This window comes from Centropristis striata, chromosome 17 (assembly GCF_030273125.1).
Source record: "Centropristis striata isolate RG_2023a ecotype Rhode Island chromosome 17, C.striata_1.0, whole genome shotgun sequence".
Lineage (NCBI taxonomy): Eukaryota > Metazoa > Chordata > Actinopteri > Perciformes > Serranidae > Centropristis > Centropristis striata.
Genome location: NC_081533.1, coordinates 1,425,165 through 1,448,523, shown reverse-complemented (window position 1 = coordinate 1,448,523; position 23,359 = coordinate 1,425,165). Strand labels below are relative to the sequence as shown.

Below are 23,359 nucleotides of genomic sequence, written 5' to 3'. Positions count from 1 at the left end.
GTCATTGTACTGGGGCAAAATGTCACTGTAGTCTGGAAATTTACGACGTCCCCACAAAGCACCTTTTATGGTTTTGTTTCAGTTAAACACAGTTAAGTCTCTGATAAGAGAGAATGCACAGGTATGTGAAATGTCCCCATGGAGAACAGTCTATTCAAGATGTGTGAAAGCAGACAGAGGTTGACAAAGCACGATAAAATAATAGAAGTCTTACTCATTAGTCTGGTGTTGGCATGTATTTGACCAAAGAGACATGTCCTTTAAAAAATGTATTAAAATCATAAAATATTATGCAGTGTTTACATAAAATTGACTGATTTGTTTACATATTTTGAATTCCTTTTTGTATCAAGTCATTGCAGATGAAAACTGGTATGCCCTGTGTGAGCTCCCAGCCTGTGCTGGTGTCAGAGCCCCAGATGGATGAAGCTCCCAGTTCAGAGGACACTGGTCAACAGGTAATTAATGTCCTCTAGTTAAATTACCTCTAGTGTCTTCAAGTCACTTTTGACGTCTGCTGTTGTTTTCTTCATGCAGATAAATTTAAATAATACGATTATTATGAGGGGAATCTTTTATGTATCAGGTCTGCCAAACAGGCTCATGATTATGGGATATTTAGGTTTTCCTGATTCAAAAGGTAGTTTGACTAAGTTGACACAAAATGTAGAACTGATTAAGGTTCCTCAAACGGATGTGTGTCTAATTGTTTGAATTTAAATGTATTAAAGCATTTTTGCAGCATTGTTTTTTTTTTTTTTTGGGGTGTTTTGCTTTGGTCTACATTGTCATACCCCATTAGATGTATCTTATTTAAACAATTCTATACACAGGAAACTTCGACAGACACTGAGGGGAATAAAATCCCACCAAAACAGAAGAGACGCAAACTGCCACCAGCAGAAGATGGAGCATCATCTGGAGTCAGTGCTGTAAAGCATTCTTCAAAAGGTGATATTTTTTATAGCGGGTCTAACAGGATGTAAATATCTCAGACAAAAAGATTATGATAAAAGAAAATTAAAATGTGAAAAAAGAAAAAGAAAGTTGCCATAATAATATGCTAATACACAGGACAAGACATTACTATCCCTTGTGTGATAATCCTAGGTAGAAACACATTAAGTAGTCCAATTCAGATTAACAACCAAGTGATGTTACAATCATCAGATATTTCCTTATACTTTTATGAAAACATCTGTTTTTCTACTCTTTACAGGTAAGGCCTCACATTAAAGCACACCATGGCAGCCAGCAGAGGTAAAGGCGGTCGAGAGGCACATGAGTGCATTACTCTGCACTTGCACTGTGCCATCAAAAAGAGATTTCGAGAAGTGTTTAAGAGCAGAGCCTGAAGTTTTTTGTTATCAACCGTACTACTGCTTACAAATGGAAAGTTTTGTTAAAGTTAAAGTTGTTTCTTTCTGGTGTTATTAACAATGTAATTGGCTGACTGATGTTTAGTTCTAATGTATGCTGCCAAGTCTTTTATTTTATTTTTTTAATTTAATGAGCAGTTTGTTTTGTTCCTTATTAGTGGAACAATAACTTAATTTGTTGCAGCAATTTATTTAAACTTCATTTTTACTTTGCTAGAATTAAAAACTTCAGCTATACAATTCAAGTGGGTTTGACTTCTTATTTGATCTATTGAAATTTATATTAAGGAGAAACTAAATCTTACTCATTTTGTCAGCTAAGCCTCGCTCTCACTGAGCAACTGGGTTGTGTGTGCAGACCATAAATGGCATCAGAGTTATAGCAATATTGTTTTGAAGTGCATATTATCTGAGTTTTAGTTGAAGTGGCTTCATGGGCGTCTTCTGGTTGAGTGTGCAGCATGTATGGACTAATACGTATTTTGTGTAACTTTTTATGTTGGGTCCTGTTGGAGGGCGTGGCCGCCACTGGTACCAGGTGCTCTTGAGCTTAAAAGGTTGAATGTAAAACTGCTTTTTCCCTCAGGTTCTACTTTGAATTTGCATAATACCACCATTTTCATGGTTAATAGAAGTACATCTCCAACCAAATCTGTTGGAACTGCATTCCCCCCATTAATGTAACTTGGCTGAGAGGTTTCCTGGTTCCTCAGTGAGAGCATGCAATTGGCTTTTGGGAGAAAAGGCCAGAATATGTTATTAAAATGCCATGTGGCACTACACCTTTTATATTCAAAATTAAAATGTGTGTCTCTCTACAATGTCTCAGGTAGTTGTCAAAATATACAGTGGTCCCTTTGTAATTGACTGTAGGGATTCACTATTGCATTATTTCCTTTTTGATACCAATTTCAATATCTGAACTTGTGCATCTGCAGCGTGCTGTTCCACTATTAGGGCTTGAAAATAATATACATGTATTAACAGTTGTCTGCTACTAACCCTGTACGTATGTGATATCATATGCCTTCATTGTTGTGTGGACTGACTTACCTTGGTTGACAGTCAGAACTGAGAAGGAAGCTAATATTAACAAATTTACATTTTCTGACATGTTCTTGAAGTTACACAAGTTGCTTGTTATTTATAGACATTAGCTAATTGTGAACTGAAAAATCTGTTGTGTTGCAACAGATGCACAGATTTTTCATTTCCAGGCTAATAAATTTGTTGTATTGTCTTAGAGCATAGGTTTACATACTTACAATACTGGATCCACTATTTCATGTAGCATTAAATGTAGTAGAACAACACTAGTTGACTGAGGTTAGAAACAAGAAAAGACAAGCAGTGTGAAGAACAACTCTTATTGTGGAAAGACTTTTCTGAACAATAATTCACTTCACAGTTCTTCACATTCAAGTTGGGCCGACAATATTTTCAAACAATATGCATTTAGTATAATGGTCAAAAATGCAGTGTAATATATGAACATTAAAGTTCAACATAATTTGAACTGTCTCTATCTACTCAAAATGATTTTAGTCCTTGCAAATGCCATAATTGTAGAATAAGCTTCTTAGAAAAGGATCTAAATTTAATTGTTTTTTGCAAAAGTAGGTCCCCATTAGTCACCATATAATCTGTGTGAAATATGCAAATTCATGTAAATGATGTACCCTGATAGCATGTTTACTGGTTTTTCCGGATGTCCCCGTAAAGCCTTATTTAAACATGTCTAGAACCTTACTTCATCATTTCAGAGGTTTGAAGGCGTGTATAGGTTAACTAAGCTATGGCAAGCTAACTCAATTTTTTTCAGCTCTCTACAACCTCTAGAAAGGGTGGTCCCCACCGGTGAGGAATAAAACTGGAGTCCTTATGATCTATGAAAACCAGACTGTGTGTGTGTGTGTGTGTGTGTGTGTGTACAGGGTCCTGAACTAGGCCAACCTGCAGCCCCGCCCGACCTGAGCCGATAGCAGACCACACACACAGAGATAGAGGAGTTTTTCCCTGTTAAAAGGGTTTTTGAGGAGTTTTCCCTTTGAGGCAAATCTGTGATTTGTGATTTTGGGCATTATAAATTAAATTGACTTGACTTAAATCTACAGTTTATTTTTCCATATGTGAAAATGTTTTTTGGGGGACGCTGAACAAGACGAACTGCATGGTGCGGCACAGCTCCACGTCATGTGACTCACTAGTTTTAGTGTGGTTGGTACCTGATCAAACAGATTTCATGGCAGTCCCTTTAATACTTGAGATATTTCAGTGTGGTCTCACAGGAAGGAGGACTGGCTGAAAATGAACAGAGAGTGAGAAGAGAGTCCAAGAAAACCTGATGGTTGCTTTTAACAAGCAGGAAATAAAGTCATTTAGATGTTCACACTGCTCTCACACACAAACATTCAAATCATCTGTGTTTGCATAAACATGAAGCCAAAACCTGCTACTTCCTCTTTTTACACTCATACAGAGAACAATGTCTCTCTGTGCCCCTTTAACCCTTTCTCTGTCCAATAAAGCAGAAAAAGGCCTCATAAAAAATAAATCACAAATACTACACAGGTCTGTGGAGATGGTTTACTTCATACAGAAACATGAGTAACATATAGAAACAGGAATCAAGGTATAAAGGAAAATATTACAGAAATAAGAATTATAATAATGCTACTATTATAATAATGGACTAAAGTAAAAGGGGTGAGTGGAACGCTGCCTGTATTCATGGTGCCTGTCTGTTCTCATCTGTAATCCATCCATCCATCCAACTATCCATCGATCCATCGACCCATCCATCCATCCATCCATCCAACCAACTATCCATCCATCCATCTATCAACCAACTATCCATCCATCCATCCATTCAACTATCCATCCATCCATCCATCCATCCAATTATCCATCCATCTATCCAACCAACTATCCATCCATCCATCTATCCATCCAACCAACTATCCATCCATCCAACTATCCATCCATCCATCTATCCAACTATCCATCCATCCATCTATCCAACTATCCATCCATCCATCTATCCAACTAACTATCCATCCAACTATCTATCCATCCATCCAACTATCCATCCATCCATCTATCCAACTATCCATCCATCCATCTATCCAACTAACTATCCAACCAACTATCCATCCATCCATCTATCCATCCATCCAACTAACTATCCATCCAACTATCTATCCATCCATCCATCCAACTAACTATCCATCCAACTATCTATCCATCCATCCAACCAACTATCCATCCATCCAACTATCTATCCATCCATCCAACTATCCATCTATCCATCCATTATCCTCCACTTATCTGGGGCCGGGTCGTGGGGGCAGACTGATAAATGCCGAGCCTTGTAGAAATGATCGCTCCCCCACTTTACTCTCATTTGTATATTTAAAACAAAAACAGACATCTGTCAGGATTTACTAGATAAACATTTTAATGAGCTATAAAAGTGGCATTGTACAACAAAAACATAACGGAACTTTATGATTTGAATTGAACTTGATAGTAAATTCACACGAAAAAATCTCATCAAAAGTAGAAACAATATGAAACTGTTACCTTATTATAGTCATAGAGGAGCTCTTGTACGGGTCAGAATTTTAAACGTGGATCATACTTTTATACATCATGTGCAAATTAAATTTGAGGCTCCTATTATAAACCGTTAAAAAGATAATCTCTAAGCTTACAGCACATCCAACATGTTGCATTAAAAAATGTGAAAATGTTATTAAATTTAGATTTATTATCAGATTTTGTCTTCATGACCTAAATAAAACTAGGGTGGTAATGATTTATTTTACTTCTACGTGCAACAGGAAACAAATTTAGTGCAACATTTTATAACAAATCAGTAACAGAAAAGGCAAATCAATACTGTATATACAATAAATACTGTAGTAATTATTTATTGATGAGAAAAAAGAGGTGATGTAGCCTCTTTTTAAGCTCCAAAACATCAAATATGTAACCGTTTTCCACAACAGAAAACTAAAAGCAGAGCAAGGCACCAGAACTGGAGAGTTGGGGGGGATTATGGATCCCAATGAGGCAAAACATGCTTCAGTATTTATTCAGTATTATGGTAAATATATTTAATTCACACATTTATATATATACACATATAAAAGGCCAGACAGCAGTTTGTTTTGTCCAGCGAGGGTCATTATACACACTGACCTGTCAGCCAAACCAAACTGGAAACATTGCATTGGTCTAGTTTTAGCTTCTCTTTTTAAACATGATTGACAAAAAGATAAAAATGTGGTTAACAGAAGATCAATCAGTCTGAAGAACTCTGTGACGGTTTCTGTTGGAGATCCTGGTAATGTTTCTAAAAGCAGAAAAACAAGAAGACAAACAATGTGAAGCCAAGTGTGTTTTTAGAGTGTTTATTTTAGTGTGTGTGTGTGTGTTCTTGTACTTCCTACATAGTGAGGACCAGAACACGTTTTTAACCAACAGAGTGAGGACATTTTTGCAAAGTGAGGACATTTCGGCCGGTCCTCACTTCTTTAAAGGCTTTTTTTTAGATTTCAGACTTTGTTTTAAGGGTTAAAGGTTACATGATAATGATAATTAACTGAAACTATATTGTGTGGTTACAAAACTAACTAAAATTATAGTGAAAATGTCCTTCGTTTTCATCTTTGTCAACATTTTTCATACATAATGAAGATGGATCAGACAAAGGAAATAAAGGCAAAATTTACTGTGACCTCTTTTAATCTCCCACCCAACAAATACCCCATTACAAAAAACTACAACTAATAAAAACTAAACTAAAACCACCAAACTCACTCTAAAAACTCATTAAAACTAACTGAATTTGAAAACAAAAAATCACAACAAAATTCAAACTAAAACTGATGAAAAATCCAAAACTATTATAACCTTGCAAGGGAATTCACTGTTACAATGAGGGTCCTCACAAAGATAGAAGTACAGGAATGTGTGTGTGTGTGTGTGTTTAAGTGTGTGTGTGTTTTAGTGTGCGTGTGTGTACCTGCAGGTTGTGGTAGTGTCTCTGGCTGCAGCAGTGCAGCTCTCTGGCGCTGCTCTCGTTCAGGTAGAAAACACAGCAGAGTTTGCAGAAATAACCTGATGTGGGGACGACAAACTCCTGACCTGAAGACACAAACACTGAGGGTTAGAAACATCTGGAGGTGTGTGTGTGTGTGTGTGTGTGTGTGTGTGTGTGTGTGTGTGTGTGTGTGTGTCTCACCGAGGGGGTTGTTGGGTCTGAATGGTGTCAGTCTGACGTCAGAACGAGATCTCTTGGCTTCAGGTCCAACAGGGTCCCTCCTCTGCTTACTCACAGCTGAAGGAAAGTAAACAATCTATAAATCATTTAAGCCTCGACAATAATCACTTCACTGTTTCAAGTCATATCTTAGGCAAACATGCCCAAATTGTACACATTTGTCCGGGTCAAATGTGAGAACTTGTTCCTTTTCTTAGTTTTCCATGACAGGGAAGTCCACTAGTGGGCAGTACAGGATCACCTGAATCCATCAGAATATGATGGGAAAGTCCATTTCAGTAGTTCAAGTCAAACAGCCCCCACCAAGTACTATATATATATATATATATATATATATATATAGTCCTATAGATGACAGACTTTAACCAACATTTACATATTAAACACACTTTTTAAAATCTGTCTTTTGTTATCTTCAAAATCGATTTTGGCGTCTCATACGACTTCTGTCCTTACTGAGAAAATCTGATAACTGACGGGAATGTGAGCTCCTCCTCACCACTGGGTGGAGATATGAGTCGTTTCAGCGGGTTAATATGGCGCCTTTCTGTTGACCTCAGTTAGACACTTTGTCGGCTCATGTGACCGGCTAATGTGACCGGCTAATGTGCAACCGGCTAATGTGCAACCGTGTAATGTGCGACCGTCTAATGTGACCGGCTAATACGACCGTCTAATGTGCGACCGGCTAATGTGCGATCGTCTAATGTGCGATCGTCTAATGTGCGACCAGCTAATGTGCAACCGGCTAATGTGCAACCGGCTAATGTGACCGGCTAATGTGCAACCAGCTAATGTGACCGTCTACTGTGTGACAGGCTAATGTGACCGTCTAATGTGACCGGCTAATGTGCAACCGGCTAATGTGACCGGCTAATGTGACCGTCTAATGTGTGACCGGCTAATGTGACCGTCTAATGTGCAACTGGCTATTGTGCAACTGGCTATTGTGCAACCGGCTAATGTGACCGTCTAATGCGATCGGCAAATGTGACCAGCTAATGTGCGACCGGCTAATTTGACCGTCTAATGCGACCGTGTAATGTGCAACCGGCTAATGTGCGACCGGCTAATGTGACCGGCTAATGTGTGACTGGCTAATGTGACCGGCTAATGTGTGACCAGCTAATGTGCGACCGGCAAATGTGACCGGCTAATGTGCGACCGGCTAATGTGCAACCGTCTAATGTGACCGTCTAATGTGCAACCGTCTAATGTGGAGCATGTGTTGTCTTGTCATACATGCCGGTTTAAATCCTTTTCCAATCTCATTATCTGGTCGTCTTAATCAGAGTTGGAGAACACTGACATCAGTCGGACTAACACGTTTAGATGCTCTTCCAGTTCTAGTCAGATTAAGGCAATAATTCGTTTTTTTCTAAGTGTCATGTAAACGTAGTGAGTGTGTGAAAGGCCTTAGTCCATCATTCCTTCATCTCTCTACCTTTACTGTTGGCTCTGCTCCATCCTTCCTTCTCCTCCTCTCCTTCCTCCACACACTCCTCCAGCTCCTGGTTCTCTCCTGGTTCTGGCTGTGGTTCAGCATCCAGGTCAGCCTGGTTCTCTGTTTCCTCCTCCCTCTCTGTCTTCTGGATCTCCGGTTGGCTAACAGACAGATCTTTGTCCAGTGGAGCGGGAGGCAGCACATCAGAGCACGCTGGTTCCTTTTCTTCTTCTTCTTTCTCGTCTTTTGTGGTCACGTTTTTCCCTCTGGTAGATCTTCTCACTGTGGTAAAAGACAATGAATTGGTTGATAAAACTTTTAATCAACTGAGAGTTGAGGGTTACACTGGACTAGTGTGTTACCAGGAGTCTGTCTGGTTCTCTTCCTGGCTTGTCCTCTTGTCCTGGTTTCTACTGGTTCCTTTTCCTCCTCCTCCCCCACCTCGTCTACCGTCACAAAGTTCATACTTTCCTCTGGATTTAAGAACAAAAACAGAGTATTATTAGAGTAAATCATTGTCTTACAACATTGACTTCACTAAGATTTGATAACTTTTTCTATAAACTGCCCAACACGTCAAAGTGAAAACAGATCTCTACAAAGCAAAAAATATATTAACAAATAAAGCTCACACCTACAGGATCATCTCAATACATTAGAATATGATGGAAAAGTCGATATTAAACAGACTTTTAAAAATTGGTCTTTTGTAATATTCCAATTTTTTGAGACACTGAATTTTAGGTCTGTAAGCCATAATCATTATAATTAGAATAAATAAAATAAATTAAGACATAAAATGTTTCATTCTGTGTGTAATGGACCTATATAATGTGTTATTTACACTTTTTGAATTGAATTACTGACATAAATAAACATTTCTAAGATATTCTAATTCATTGAGATGCACCTGTAGATCAACAATTGTGCAAAATTAGATCCTTTTCTGTCATGTCTCAATTTTTATTTTTTATTTTTGTTAAAATTATTTCTCTTCCAATGATATACCTACTACTATGCCCTCACCAAAGCACTGTTTTTGTTTTGTTTTATCAAAGTTCATCAGTGCAATAAACATTTTGTGAAAAGAATCGTGATCTCAATTCTAAGCAATAAAATTGTGAGTCACATTTTTTCCAGAATGGTGCAGCCCTCCTCTAGAGAAACAACAACACATACCTGTGTCTTCATCATGTTTACGTTTGGCAGATCCTGTTTGCTCTTCCTCCTCCGGTTGCTCTTCCTCATCATCACCAGCTTCATCCAAAGTCACCAAAGTCTAAAAAGAGACACAGGAAGTCTTCTATATGTGCATTTTACACTAAACATACCAAGGTTATAATAGTTTTGGATTTTTCATTAGTTTTAGTTTTAATTTCGTTGTGATTTTTTGTTTTCAAATTCAGTTAGTTTGAATGAGTTTGAAATGTGAGTTTGCTAGTTTTAGTTAGTTGGGTTTTTTTTTTTTAAATGCTCAGTTTTAGTTTAGTTTTTATTATTTGTAGTTTAGTTTTTATTATTTGTAGTTTAGTTTTTATTAGTTGTAGTTTAGTTTTTATTAGTTGTAGTTGTGTTGTAATGGGGTATTTGTTGGGTCCAGATTCAATAAGGTCACAATAAATGTTTCCTTTATTTCCTTTGTCTGATCCATCTCAGCCCCAATAAGTTTATTAAGTCATAAAACCAGATAGATGAAATAGATTTCATATCAACCAAAAAGGTTTACGGATGAAAAAAGTTGACAAAGACGAAAACTAAGGACATTTTCACTATAATTTTAGTTAGTTTTATAACCACAAAATACAGTTTCAGTTAGTTATCGTTTTTTTTTTTAAAAACTCTCGTTTTTATTTTTATTTCAGTTAACGAAAATGTTTTTTCAATTCTAGTTTTCGTAATTTCGTTAGTTTTCGTTAACTATAATAACCTTGCTGTTTAGCCCCTAATTTTTCCATGCGAGAAATAGTGTTGCAGAAATTGCCCTTTACCTCTGGGTTTAGGAGGTCCACAAGTTCGTCCTCCTGCCCTGGCTGGGGGGTCTCTGGTCTGCTCTGCTTGGCCTCCTCCTCCTCCTCCTCCTCTTCCTCTTCTATGAACTCATCCAGTGTGACGAGTGCCAACAGCTCTCCCTCAGCGATCTCGCCGTCCCATCCTCTGCTGTCCAGCGCTGTTTCCTCTCCAGCCTCATCTGCTCCCACCTCATCCAGAGTCACCAGCTCCTTGGCGTCTACCTCCCTTTCCCTCCCCCTGTCTTTTGCCCTCCTCGTCCCGACCCCAGGGCCGCCTCCTCCTCTTCCTCCTCCTCTGCTGCGGCTCCTTCGCTCCCTCTCCTCCCTCTCCTTAGTCCTTGTCTCCTCCCTCTCTCTGGACCTTGTCTCCTCCCTCTCCTTAGTCCTTGTCTCCTCCCTCTCCCTGGACCTCGTCTCCTCCCTCTCCCTGGTCCTCCTCGCTTCCCGTTCCTTGGCTATCTGCTTCTCTTTTGTGGCTGCCTGTCTCCTCCTCTGCTCTTCCTCCTCTTCCTCGTCGTCAGGGTAGTCCTCCTCCTCCTCGCTCACCTCGTCCAGACTCACCAGAACGCTTGTCGTGTCACAAGGCGATTTCTGATCGTTCTCCTTTTCAAGTACGGCTTTATCACTCTGAGATTGAGTTGCTGATTTATCTTCCTTCTGAGTTTTCGTTTCTGGTATACTATCCCTTCTTCCTATAGCAGATCCTTCTGCCGCAGATGGATCATCCTTTGCCTCCTTTAAGTCTTTAACTCCCTGACACCGAGTGTCCTCTTTGACAAGCAGCTTTTCAGCAGCTTCCAGAGGGGCGGTGTCCAATGCTGGCATGTCTTCTTTTTTAGGACTTTCATCTTTTGTCTTGTCCGACATGGCGGTCGGTTCTTCTTGAGCTTGATCATCTTCTACAGAGTCTACGATCTGATACATGGGCTCTTCCTCTTCATCCTCATCCTTTTTGGGTAGTCCTGATAGAGATGAACTTTTCTCAGTTTGCTGGTCATTGTTTTTAGAGTTTTCGTCCTCCACAGAATCAATGATCTGATATGTCTCCGCTTCTTCATGAGCCAGTTTTTTGGCTGCATCTATTTTCAATGTTGCGCTGTCTTTTCTGGTTGTTTTAACGTCTTTCTTTGGTCTTCCTCTTTGTCCTTTTCTTCTTGTAGCTGGACGATCATTCTTTATATCTTCATCCCCCACAGAGTCAACAACATCATATGTCGCATCCTCCTCAATTGACTCCCTGACAACATTGACATTCTTCCTTGATGGTGTTCCCTCTCTTGGATGGGTTTTCTCCTCCATGTTTGGCACGAGAGTCAGAGGGACATAACAGGGTAAAAACACCAGAGTGTTTTTTCTTCTTGTTGGCGTGTCTTCTTTTCTTGTTTTCTCATGTGAAGCATCCTTCTCAGTTCTTTCGCTTTTTCCTCTGGTGGATCTTGTTGTGACGGTCGGTTCATCATTGGCAGTTTCATCCTCCACAGAGTCTAAAATCTTATATGAAGCCTCCTCTGGCTTACCAGACGTTTCTGTCACATTTAATGTTATTTTATCCTCCTTCTTTCCTCTTGCACTCCTTCTTCTACCAGGCGTTTCTGTGGTGGCGACATCTTGTACCTGTTCTTCTTCAACAGAATCTAGTATCTCGTATTCCATATCCTCTGTGACGTCTTTGTCCTTTTTAGAAACCCGTACAGTGGTGTCCATCTTTTTTTGTGTCTCATATTTTTTAGCTGTCCTGTCCTGTTTCTTGGGCGATTGGTCCTTCTCTTCACTTTTGGATGTTCTGGTTGTGGGGCCACTCCTCCTTGGTGGTCTTTCATCTTTTCCTTTTAGGTTTCTTTTCCCCGTCTTGTCAGTCGCTGGCTGATCTTCCACAGAATCAATTACCTGAAACGTGTCTTCCTCTTCCTCCATGGGCTGAATGTCTTCTTTAGACTTCGGATCACTTGGAGCTTCAAGGTTTTGCCCGTCATCCTCTATTGCACTTTGATCATCAATTGAATCTAATATCTCAAAGGTTTCTTGTTCAGGAACTTCACTGTCAGGAGCTTTCAAAGTATCTTTGTTGTCATGGTCTTGAAGAAGCTGGTCTTCATTTGGGATTTGGCGATCAGGATTTTCCTCATCTTTGGAGATATTGCTGTACTCTGCTGGAAGCATTTTGACTTCCACCTCTATTCTCTCCTTCCCATCCCCCATGTCTCTTGGAGCTTGTGTAACTACATCTTTTGCTTCTTGATCTTTACCCACTGTACCTGCAGAATCTGCATCTTTCTCAGACAGTTGCTTTTCTGTGGAACTGTTATCTTGTACCAGAAGACTGTCTTCTGGACCTGTAGGCTCTTGCTCTTCGGTAACACTGTCTAAGACTTGGAAAGAACCGCCGCTCTGTGGGCTACCAATGATTTTATCATCAACACTGTCCAAGACCCTAAACATCTCCTCGTGCAAATTCTCGCCTATTTCTGTTCCGGTTAGCTGGGCTTCAGATCTGATGTCTCGGTCCACATTTATCTGTTCATCTATTTGATCTAATGAATCAACAATCTGGTATTTTTCATCCTTTTCCAACTCTGTATGTTTGTCAGCGTCCTCCTCTTTGCTATTCTTCTCTTGAGGCTGCCCTTGGCTCAACTCTAACTCATTTCCCTGTTGAGGTGGATGCACCTCTGATGATATTTCTATTTTTGTCTCTGGCTCAACAGTTTTTACAGTAAGGCCCTCTGCTGACACTTTGTGGTCAGACTTTGCCACTGCGCTCCCCTTGGCTTTTGTTTCTTCTTTCAGCAGCTCTGAATGATTCTCCATTGAAGCCTCAACAGTAGCTGCTGATGCCATCTTTTGGGTTTCATGTGCAGTGGAGGAGGAGCGGGTACTATGACCGGAGGAAGAGCGGGTACTACGACTGGAGGATGCGGTATTTGATGCTTTGGCGGGAGAGTTTGTCTTGCTCTGTTGCGTTTTTTGACCGGGGGAAGAAGACGTTTCAGTGGACTTTAGAGACGAAGAGGAGGAGGTTTTCCTCTCACTGGTAGAGGTCAAGGGTTTGGTAGAGGATTTGGTGGGCTCAGATGAGTACTTGGACTTTTTTGGTGACTCAGAGCTGGACTTATAAGAGCTTGAGCCGTGGGTCGACCTAGACGAGGAGGCTGAGCTCTTAGAGTCTTTCAAAGACCTTGTTGAGCTTCCTTTGCCAGTGGACGACAGACTTGAGCTATACCTCTTATTTTTTTTTTCTCTTTCTCTTTTTTCTCTTCTTGCCTTTGAGCATCTTTTAGATGAGGAGGAGCCATGACGCCTGGGAATTCTGTCTCCCGTTTCATCACCAACTTCGTCAACAGTGACAAAGTCACCCATGTCCATGTCATTTGGTTCATCAAAGAGCCAACCTCCGTCTAAAAGACTAACGTCCTCTGTAAAATCAGTCTGACCCTGGATGGAGGACAAAGAAGTAATCAGTCATTAAAACAAGTAATCAGTTGGCCTTTTAATCAGAATAAAATAGGTGATTAGATACATTGTTGACCAATTCATATAGGATTGTTTAAGAATGTAGAACTGGTGAAAAGGACTCGTTATATTGACATAATTAAATTTTGACATCAGGTTTTAAAGATCTCATCCCTTGAATAGACTAAATGTATCCATAAACCACAAAGAAGCTTGTGGCAGTTCTTGAGATGAAGTTGCTTTTGCAGGGACTCTATTTCAAATATTGCTAATCTGGCAAAACTGGCTTAAAAAATATTTTTTCTTCAAACAGGGAGATATTTATTGGGTTCAGAAGATTAACATGCAGAACTACAACCAAAATATCTCTGATATCAAAGTAAACATTTCAATAAAAATCATTGTTTAGGATCTTTTATAAAAAAGTCTCAAGACCCGAGCTTCTGTTTTATTATTTCGTCTCACTTTGCATCACTGATTGTCCAAATCAGCTCAGATTTATTTGGCAATTTCAATGCCTCAAAAAAACATTTTGACACTAACAACATATTGCATTTCCAAATGACAATGCTGAGGAAGATTTCAAGATTTCCTTACCGTTTTTTCCTCACTTTGGAACGTGCCCTCTCGGGCTATCCTGTGTTTGCGAACTGCTGCAATAAGAGCCTGGAAAGAGTCCGTGTTAATCTGAGGAAGTTCAACAGGTTTTCCTTCTGCTTTCTCTACATTTTGATTTGCCTCAGGAGCATCAGTGGAAACCATGGCGGTCTCAGTTTCCAGTATCTCACCATCCTCCATCATTGCTTCATCACTAGTGGCAGAAACACTTGGTCCTGTTGTGATGGGCTCAGAGATGGTGGATTCACCTGGTCCACTGGTTAGCAGAGAAGGTTCTGATCCACTCTCCAATAGTTCAGAAGGAGGAGGCTGGGTTTGACTTTTCACAGCTGGAGGCTCGGCTTTGACACTGATGGTGTTCGGTTCAAGGTTTATTGTGATCTCACTAGAATCTTGTAGACGCTGTTTTAGGCTCTTCAAACTAAAATCACAAACAAAAGCATTGTCAGTCCCAATTGACATCAGCATTGTCCTGCTGAATAGAGTTTTGTTATGGCTCTGTTAAAGAAATAACAAAAAAAGTTCCAAGTTCTCATGCAGTGTCCCTGAGATAATCCTTCAGTTGTGTCTGGCCTCTCACTCAGCAATCATTTTAATCTCAACAATAAACACACACACAGACTTTTAAAATGAAAACAACACCAGTGTAGCTTTTGTCTGGTTATAACTACTTTTTTTTTTCAATATCATTAATCTGCAGACCAAATCAAAGTGAAACAGCTATCCATATCCTTAGATCCTTGGACCCTTGTTGGCTGAGTCTATTTTTTTTTTGTTTAACCAACAATCAAAAATAATCAAGGTTATTTGGTTTATAATGATTGGGCCACTAAAACATGGTTTATCTCTCTCTCTTAACCTGACAAGAATCAGTTACAAAGTGATATACTCACGACTTAACTGTAGTTTTCCTGTGAGAAAAAGAAGAAGAGTTGGTCAGTTTAGGTGTGAGGATGATGAATGAAAATGTTAAAATACATCAAAACATTTCAGAAGAAACACACTTTGAGTAATTATCAGGGTTCGTACACTTTAGCAGTGGTCAAATTCAAGCATTTTTCACGGACTTTCAAGGTCCATTTTCAAGCTTTTCCAGAATCTTACACCTGTTGTAAGTTGCATGTTTTAGTTGAGTGCTTACATACTAAAAGGGAGATTTCAGCGGGCCAATTGTGGCCCTCGTGATGATATTTTGTGGCCCCCACCTTGATATGAAAGTTTAATGTGAGTTTTATATGAATGGCACTTTACCGTGTTGTGTGTCGAAGGTCCCTTTAATTACTTTTATTGGTAATTTTGTGTCTTTTTTAAAATAATTGTCTTTTTTTAAATAATTGTCTTTTTTCAATAATTTTGTGTCTTTTTTGGTAATTCTGTGTCTTTTTTTGGTAATTTTCTGTCTTTTAAAAACATTTGTATCCTTTTTGGTCATTTTGTGTCTTTATTAAATTATTTTGTGTCTTTTTTGGTAATTCTGTGTATTTTTTTGTAATTTTGTGTCTTTTTGTCATTTTGTGTCTTGTTTTAGTAATTTTGTGCCTTTTTTTGGTCATTTTGATACTGCCTATAGTCAGATTGCAAGAGAAATACAGTAATTTACAAACACTTTATCCAAAATCCTTGAAGCACTTTTTAAACCTTGAAAATACAACATTTAAATTCAAGCATTTTCAAGGATTCCATGCACCCGTACGAACCCTGACAGATGAAACTCATTTAACCCCATTCCATACCCCTAGTTTTCTTTTTTTATATAAAAAGGACACATGCATACCAAGCATCCAGCCTGTATTTCTCCAAGACCTTGGTCACATCGCTGGCGTCAGCCATCTCAAAGCAGATCTGATAAAGAGAAACAAACAATAAGAACACACTGTATGTGAAAAACAGTTAAAAGGTCAAACAAACTGAAACAATTGTATTTAATAACTACACGACCAGTCAAAAGTTTAGACACCTTCTCATTCAATGGCATTATTTATTTAATTATTATTTTCAACATTGTTGGAACACATAAGGAATTATATAGTAAAAAAAATGTGAAAAACAAACCAGAATGTTTTATATTTTAGATTCTTCAAAGTTACCTTTAACCTTTTGCTTTGATGCTCTCAAAAACATTAATAAGGCAACTAATTAACTCTAACTAACTGAAAACCATCCATGTGATCACCTCTTGAATCTGACTGAGAGAATAAGAGAAGTATACAACGCTGTTATCAAATATAAAATAGAAAACTTTCTGGTTTTTAAACTACTACATAACTACATATATTATAATACTAACAATAATACATTTTATTTGTAAAGCACTTTTCATAAAGAAATCTCAAAGTGCTACACAAACCAGAAACAAAATAAACAAAAGACTAAGAGAAAACTCAGACACATTAAAATCAGCAGCAGATAAAAAGACAAAGTTATAAAGGTAATAAAGTAGATTGAAGAAAACAGCTAAAGGAGATTAATAATAAAAAACATCTAGTGACAACCTGAAAGTACCTGCCTGAACAAAAAAGTGTTAAGCCCTTTTTTAAAAGTGTCCACAGACTGGGGTTGTGGTAACTGTTCAGGGATGTTCCAGGTGTGTGTGTGTGTGTTAACTCTCTTCAGAATTAATCCACAATGACTGAGCCCGCAAGTCCGTTGTATTCCCCGAGTATTTTATTTTCATGCGGCACTCCTTGCAAACTCCATGTGTCATTTCTATCTCATTCGTCCCTTCCCTGTTAAAAAAAAATCCAAAATAAATCCACACGCTTGACATTAACGCGGACGGGGCTCTCCTTATTTATTATCTCCGGTGCCGCCATCTTTGTTGTACCAACTTCTTCTGTCACGCTGACCGTCACCTCTACTGACCTCACCAGAATAATACTCAACAGCACCATCTAGTGGATCAAAAAAGCAACTGATTTCATTTTAAGTACCAAAGAATTCACTTCATTTTTTCCATTAATTATGACAAAAAAGTATCGATACTTGGCGGCCATGAATCGATATTATATCGCCACGCAAAATATCGCGATACTATGCTGTATCGATTTTCCCCCCCACCTCTAATGGGGACCCAGTTTATATCCGCTGAAGTTACCAAATATAGTTCTTCGCCCCATAAAGGAGTTTATATCACTGCGCCCACACAACAGGAGAACCACTAGACCACCAGTAGAGAACACTGTGCAGTACAGAACAGATCTGAGTTTGGCAGATCATCTTTTTCTATAAGAGCCACTAATTACTGGAAGTCAGAACCAAATGAGATCAGAGACATCAGCACATTCGTTGGTTTTAAATCTAAAATAAAATCAAGTCTTAAATCCACTCAATCATGCACCCACCAACTATAAACTCAAACATTAGCTCATTATTCTGCAATCTCTTTACTGTTGTATTTTAACATTGTGTTGTGTTGCTGTTGTCTTGTGTTGTGTTGTGTTTTAAGAGTGTGAAACATTGTTGTTGTTGTTTGAAAGGCTTGTTTGTTTGTGTTATATTGATGTTATTTGTTCCTGTCCAGGGACTACAGATGACATCTAGCTAGCAGCTAACTCTGGTACGGCTGAGAGCCATGCACTGTCCCTGGTAAATAAACCAATAAATAAATACATGAATAAAATAAATGCTGTACCCTGTTGGCGAGCGGCAGGAAGCTGACAAACGGTGCGATGGACGCCACCGCCTTAGTGACGGCCTTGATGACGTCCAGAGACGTGACGGAGATCTCCACACACAGCAAGCGGTCCTGCAGAGACTCTGGGTCCAGAACTCCCTGCAGATCAAGGAATCATTGGTGTTCAGCACCACAGACACGAGGAGGAAGTGCTGCTTTTACTTGACAGGAGTAAAGGATGAAGGACTTACAGCATTGCTCAGCTTCATCAGAGACGTGTACATCAGCTCCTGCAGAAAGATTACACGTCACAGCTAGTTATGGATGATGTAATGAGCCTTTTAAACATTTTGTATTGTTCGCAAACGAGTTTCTACGTTTCTGTGCACCTAGAGCCCTCCAAGAACAAATACACACTACAGGCCAAAAGTTTGGAAGCAAGATCAAATTTGTACAAAAACATCATAGTTTCATTGCTTAATGCTACAAAATAAAGGTGATTATTACATAAAGAGTCCCTTATTAGAACACATTTTGACTCTAATTATCAGCTCTTTGGGTTTTTATTGACTTTGTGTTTCCTTCTTTCCTTAATGTATAAATCTGAACTGTTGTTTCTTTACTCAGCTGCTTCAGTTTGATCCATTGAATCTGGTCTCACAGGAATCCGTGAAATAGCCACGGATTCGCTTAACTCAAAATCCGTGGAATAGCCACGGAATCACTCAAATTTCCGTGAAACTGACACGGATTTGGCTACAATGCAAGTTAATGACAGTCATATCCCGTGGCTATTCCATGGGTATTTGTTCCTATTGGTTTGTTCCAAGTCACGTGACTTTCAAGGTCCCGGCGGTCAGAACAAAAAACATGGCGGACAGTTCTCTCATTTTTAGTGAAAAAAATCAATATTTTGACTTAGTTTCTGCATAAAAATGGATTTTGATCAAATTTCTAGCGAGAAATATATGTTTTATTTTCTAAATATTCACTCAGTGAATGTACATAATCACTTTATATGTTGGAATAGCCACGGGATATGACTGTCATTAACTTGCATTGTAGCCAAATCCGTGTCAGTTTCACGGAAATTTGGGTGATTCCTTGGCTATTTCAAGGATTCTTGTGAGACCAGGTTGATCCATTTCTGTGGTAGTTTGTCAGAGATATGAACACAGTTGAGATTTATTGGGATTTTTGCACAAAAAAAAAGCCAAAGAGCTAAAGTGAATAATGCAAACTGTGATTTGTTTTTGACTGTTGAACTGAAGTTGTGACTCTTCCAAATCTCCTCCACCTTAAAACTAAGGCCTTCTTTTCTTTTGGTAAGATTTATTCACCAATGGTCTGATAACATCAATGTTTACCTAAAGGTCAATGGAGGAAAATGGTTAAATTCAATAAAAACACATCAAACAATCCAAAGAATCCAGACTGGTTCTTAAGAAAGATATTGTGAACACAACGTTTAAGTTGCTTCCAAGCTTTTGGCCTGTAGTCTTTACATCAGTTATTATTCCTTCTGAACATTTCTGTGTTCTTCTGTGTACAAGACATATCTTGTATACAGACTTGTATGTACCCATGACAGTAGACAATACATCACATACAGTATAAATATTCAACCCTGCAGCACAGAAAATCTGTACAACTCCCAAGATCACTGTCATCAATTCAGCATTTCATCAAATGTGAAATATATAAATCACAATATCCCCTTGTGTTCCTGAGTTATGGTGTTGGATAAGGATCAAAAAAATGTTTTTGCCAAACATTATGACAATGAAGCAGACAAACTTTGACCCTTTGTAAAAAAAATCTTAAACCTTAGTCTACTTAACCCTTTGATGCACAATAAACACCTTCTAATGCACAACATGGTCAAAAATGACCCTCATTCATTCCCTTCATGTTATTTAATGCTGCTGTGTGTTTCTGTGCTCTATCTTTTGATATCAACCTATTTTATGATTGAATATTCCAAGTATTCTTTAAATATCTTGATTTTGATAACAACAGATCATTATTTCCATTTTGCTTCTCATACATAGAAAAAAAGTTTTGGTATTTTTACATAGCTAACTACTTGGCTAAGTAGCTTGCTAAGCTGATTACTTAACCAAGAAGTTAGCTAAGTAGTTAGCTTAGCAAGCTACTTAGCTAAATACTTAGCCAAGAAGTTAGCTTAGCAAGCTGCTTAGCTAAATATTTAGCCAAGAAGTTAGCTAAGTATTTAGTTTAGCAAGCTACTTAGCTACATACGTAGCCAAGAAGTTAGCTAAGTAGTTAGCTTAACAAGCTACTAAAATGGATATGGGTGATTTTTGACCAATGTTGTGCATTGGAAGAGAAGTGACACAAAAAGGGATTTTATTCAAAAATGAATATAGGAAAACATAAATATTAGGATGTATGATGATCAAAAACAAACTAATTGAGGAAAACCTGGAATACTGAATGAAGTCCCATCCTGTCTTTTTTTGATTATTTTGTTTCTTTAAGTAATTTAGTTTTTTTTTCTGTCATTTTGTGTTTTTTTAAAGTAATTTAGTTTTTTTAGTTCTGTCAGGTATTCTTGGAGTTTAAAGGGAACACAGAACATACTTTACTGAATAAGTTAACATGGTAAATTTGGCACAATCAAAATTTTTGATCTCAATGACAATGTTAGAAAAACCAGTGTGTCCTACCTGGGACACACAAATATTTTTTGGGGGTATTTTTGTGTCTTTTCTTAATAATTTTGTGTCTTTTTTGGTGACACTTCCTGACACTGAAGTGTTACAGTTCTTTTTTCAGTATTTGACCCCCGGTCCATACCTCACTGGATTCAGGATTCATGTGATCCAAGACGAAGTGAACACTGAGCTTGGAGCCTTTAACAGAAACTGATCTTTTGATGTGATCTCGGACAAAATTGCAGCACGAAGTCCAATCAGAGAAAAACACAAAGGCCTGGAGGTGAAGAGAGGGAAGATAGGAGAACATTTATATTTTAAACAACACATCACAAGTACAATAATGTTTATTCCCCCTGTAGCAGTGATGAGTTGCTCCTCCTTACCCTCCTCTGCAGGGTGAGGACCACCACCTTGTAGTACAGGGAGTGAAGGTTCTGTTGGGGGAAATACTGCCACACCAGCTTGGCCACGTCCTCGTGGTGGTAGCTGCCAAATAATGGCAGACCGGTCAACATGACTGTTGGGACCATGGAGCCGCCAGCACTGGCCTTCTAGGAAACACAAGATTACAATAAGTCAGATTCATGTGACTGTGGTTGAGCTAGATGTTGTATCACACTGGAATTAGGGCTGGGCGATATGGCTCTAAAAGATTATCACCATATTTCAGGGTATTTTTGCGATAACGATATACTTGACGATATTAAAAAATACTGAAAAATATATAGAAAAATATTTTTTAGTCTGTATAAATAAATAAAAAAAAAATCAATCATAAATCTAAATGTAGTGTAAATTGCAAATCTCAACAGTTGTCAAATACAAAAAAATTACTCTTGACTCTGGGAGAAAATTTTGTACATTTTACAGTACAATGTCACCAATCTCGTCCATTCTGAGAGCTAAATGTAAGCAAACACCTCACATAACATTTTTCACAGTCAACATGTTTCCACTAGGACATGGAGCAGCCAGACTGTCTGGACTAGAGACATTTTTTTCATAAAAGCCTAAATTTGGTGCCTCTCACACATTCTAATGCCACTATTCCATCACTGATCTTAATCATTGTCTATTTTAATTAATTATTGTAAAAGAGAATAAGGGTTCTTCTATGAATTATTTACGGCATCTTATTTTGATAGTCTTCTTGTAAATTGTGTGGTGGATTCTGTGCTTTTATTTTGAAAGCTGCATTGTTTAGCGACAGGAAGTAATAGTAGCTTTTTGTGATTAAAACAACTTTAACTGTTAGCTAATGTTAGCTCGCGGCTAACGAACGGCATAATGCAGCAGTGTGTTTGGGCCGTTTGGACCTCTGACAGCTCGGACAGGTTGACAGTGTTTAGATTGATTAGACGGAACGTATTTCAACAGTCAAGGAATTTGACTTTTCTACCCAATTCTGATACTTGGTTTAAACTTTTCCTGATCATGTCTGCATGCCTAGATGCATTGAGTTGCTGTAACATGATTAGATCAAGCAGCTGGTGAGGGTTTATTACAGGATATGACAGGAAAGTTTCACTGAAATGTGCTTACCTCAATGTCGTCCTTTCCTCTGACCGTCAGGTATTCTTGGAGTTTAAAGGGAAAACAGAACATGCTTTACTGAATAAGTTAACATTGAAATTTGGCACAATTAAAATATTACATTTTAGATCCCAATGACAATGTTAGAAAAACCAGTGTGTCCTACCTGGGATGACGAATAAAGGGTATCCGGTGGGGAACACGAAGGGGTGAGCGTTCATGGTGACCCAAAATGGTGCAGTGCTGCCCTGCGGAACGCCAAATTCCCCTGATGGGATATTTGTTACCTCAACAGCGTCCTCGCTGTCCGGCAGAGCATTCCCACTGAGTCTTGGTGCTGCACAAACATAAAGAGGAACGGATTCGAAGCTTGAGAAAACAGTGATTGTATTTTAAATGAACGTTACTATTGTTTTTTTTATTTATTCTGTTGTAATCAATTCCTCAATAGCCACTGATCTCCTGGGCTCAGTGTCTCGCTCGAGGCTGTAATGAACCAATCACAAGTCTTGTTGGTCACAAACATCTGTCAAGGAATGAATCAATCATTCAATGTGTGAAATGAAAGTAGGTGGTTATTGTTGACGTTTTATTTTTTAAATGTATCACTATTTTTCTTTTTTGTGTGTTGTTTTTTTGTTCGTTTGTTGTCTCATTGTGACTACATGGGTGTATGTGTACTTATGTGTTTGTAAGTTAATAACAAGTTATGTATGTTAATAATGGTAATAATGAGTTTATAAACTACATTACTAACACAAATAAGTGTCGAGTCTTGTCGTTGTTTCATTTTGTGTTGTTGTCTTGTATTTATTGTTGTTTGTTTGTTTTTAAATGTTCATCTTTTATTTTGTGTTCAAATTAATTCTCAATCAATCAATCAATCAATCAATCCGACTCCAGTTGACGTATCTTACTCCAACGCGGTATCTTTCATATCTATTGTTCCCAAAAACAGGGACTTACGTAGTGCTGTAGGACTGGTGTTTGGACTTACGTAGTGCTGTAGGACTGGTGTTGGGACTTACGTAGTGCTGTAGGACTGGTGTTGGGACTTACGTAGTGCTGTAGGACTGGTGTTTGGACCTACGTAGTGCTGTAGGACTGGTGTTTGGACCTACGTAGTGCTGTAGGACTGGTGTTTGGACTTACGTAGTGCTGTAGGACTGGTGTTTGGACTTACGTAGTGCTGTAGGACTGGTGTTTGGACTTACGTAGTGCTGTAGGACTGGTGTTGGGACTTACGTAGTGCTGTAGGACTGGTGTTGGGACTTACATAGTGCTGTAGGACTGGTGTTTGGACTTACGTAGTGCTGTAGGACTGGTGTTTGGACTTACGTAGTGT

At 38.6% G+C, this 23,359-nt stretch overlaps 1 protein-coding gene across 2 annotated transcripts in view; it reads right to left on the bottom strand.

The window, feature by feature from the left end:
* Positions 1-4,818: 4,818 nt before the first annotated feature.
* The window catches only part of LOC131989550 (uncharacterized), a 43,614-nt gene continuing 25,073 nt past the window's right edge, over positions 4,819-23,359 (bottom strand). Inside the window, exons 19-34 of one of the 2 annotated variants that reach the window (XM_059354798.1) lie at positions 22,181-22,351; positions 22,024-22,058; positions 20,865-21,032; positions 20,621-20,755; positions 18,052-18,090; positions 17,819-17,959; positions 15,962-16,029; positions 15,081-15,098; positions 14,167-14,608; positions 10,099-13,551; positions 9,290-9,389; positions 8,473-8,583; positions 8,111-8,392; positions 6,623-6,723; positions 6,409-6,592; positions 4,819-5,736 (exon numbers count right to left, since the gene is read on the bottom strand). In XM_059354798.1, the coding sequence (XP_059210781.1) occupies positions 5,498-5,736; positions 6,409-6,592; positions 6,623-6,723; positions 8,111-8,392; positions 8,473-8,583; positions 9,290-9,389; positions 10,099-13,551; positions 14,167-14,608; positions 15,081-15,098; positions 15,962-16,029; positions 17,819-17,959; positions 18,052-18,090; positions 20,621-20,755; positions 20,865-21,032; positions 22,024-22,058; positions 22,181-22,351 (5,687 nt within the window). In that variant the 3' untranslated portion in view covers positions 4,819-5,497. The remainder of the gene's footprint in view (positions 5,737-6,408; positions 6,593-6,622; positions 6,724-8,110; positions 8,393-8,472; positions 8,584-9,289; positions 9,390-10,098; positions 13,552-14,166; positions 14,609-15,080; positions 15,099-15,961; positions 16,030-17,818; positions 17,960-18,051; positions 18,091-20,620; positions 20,756-20,864; positions 21,033-22,023; positions 22,059-22,180; positions 22,352-23,359) is intronic. The other variant, XM_059354799.1, reaches the window with a different exon arrangement.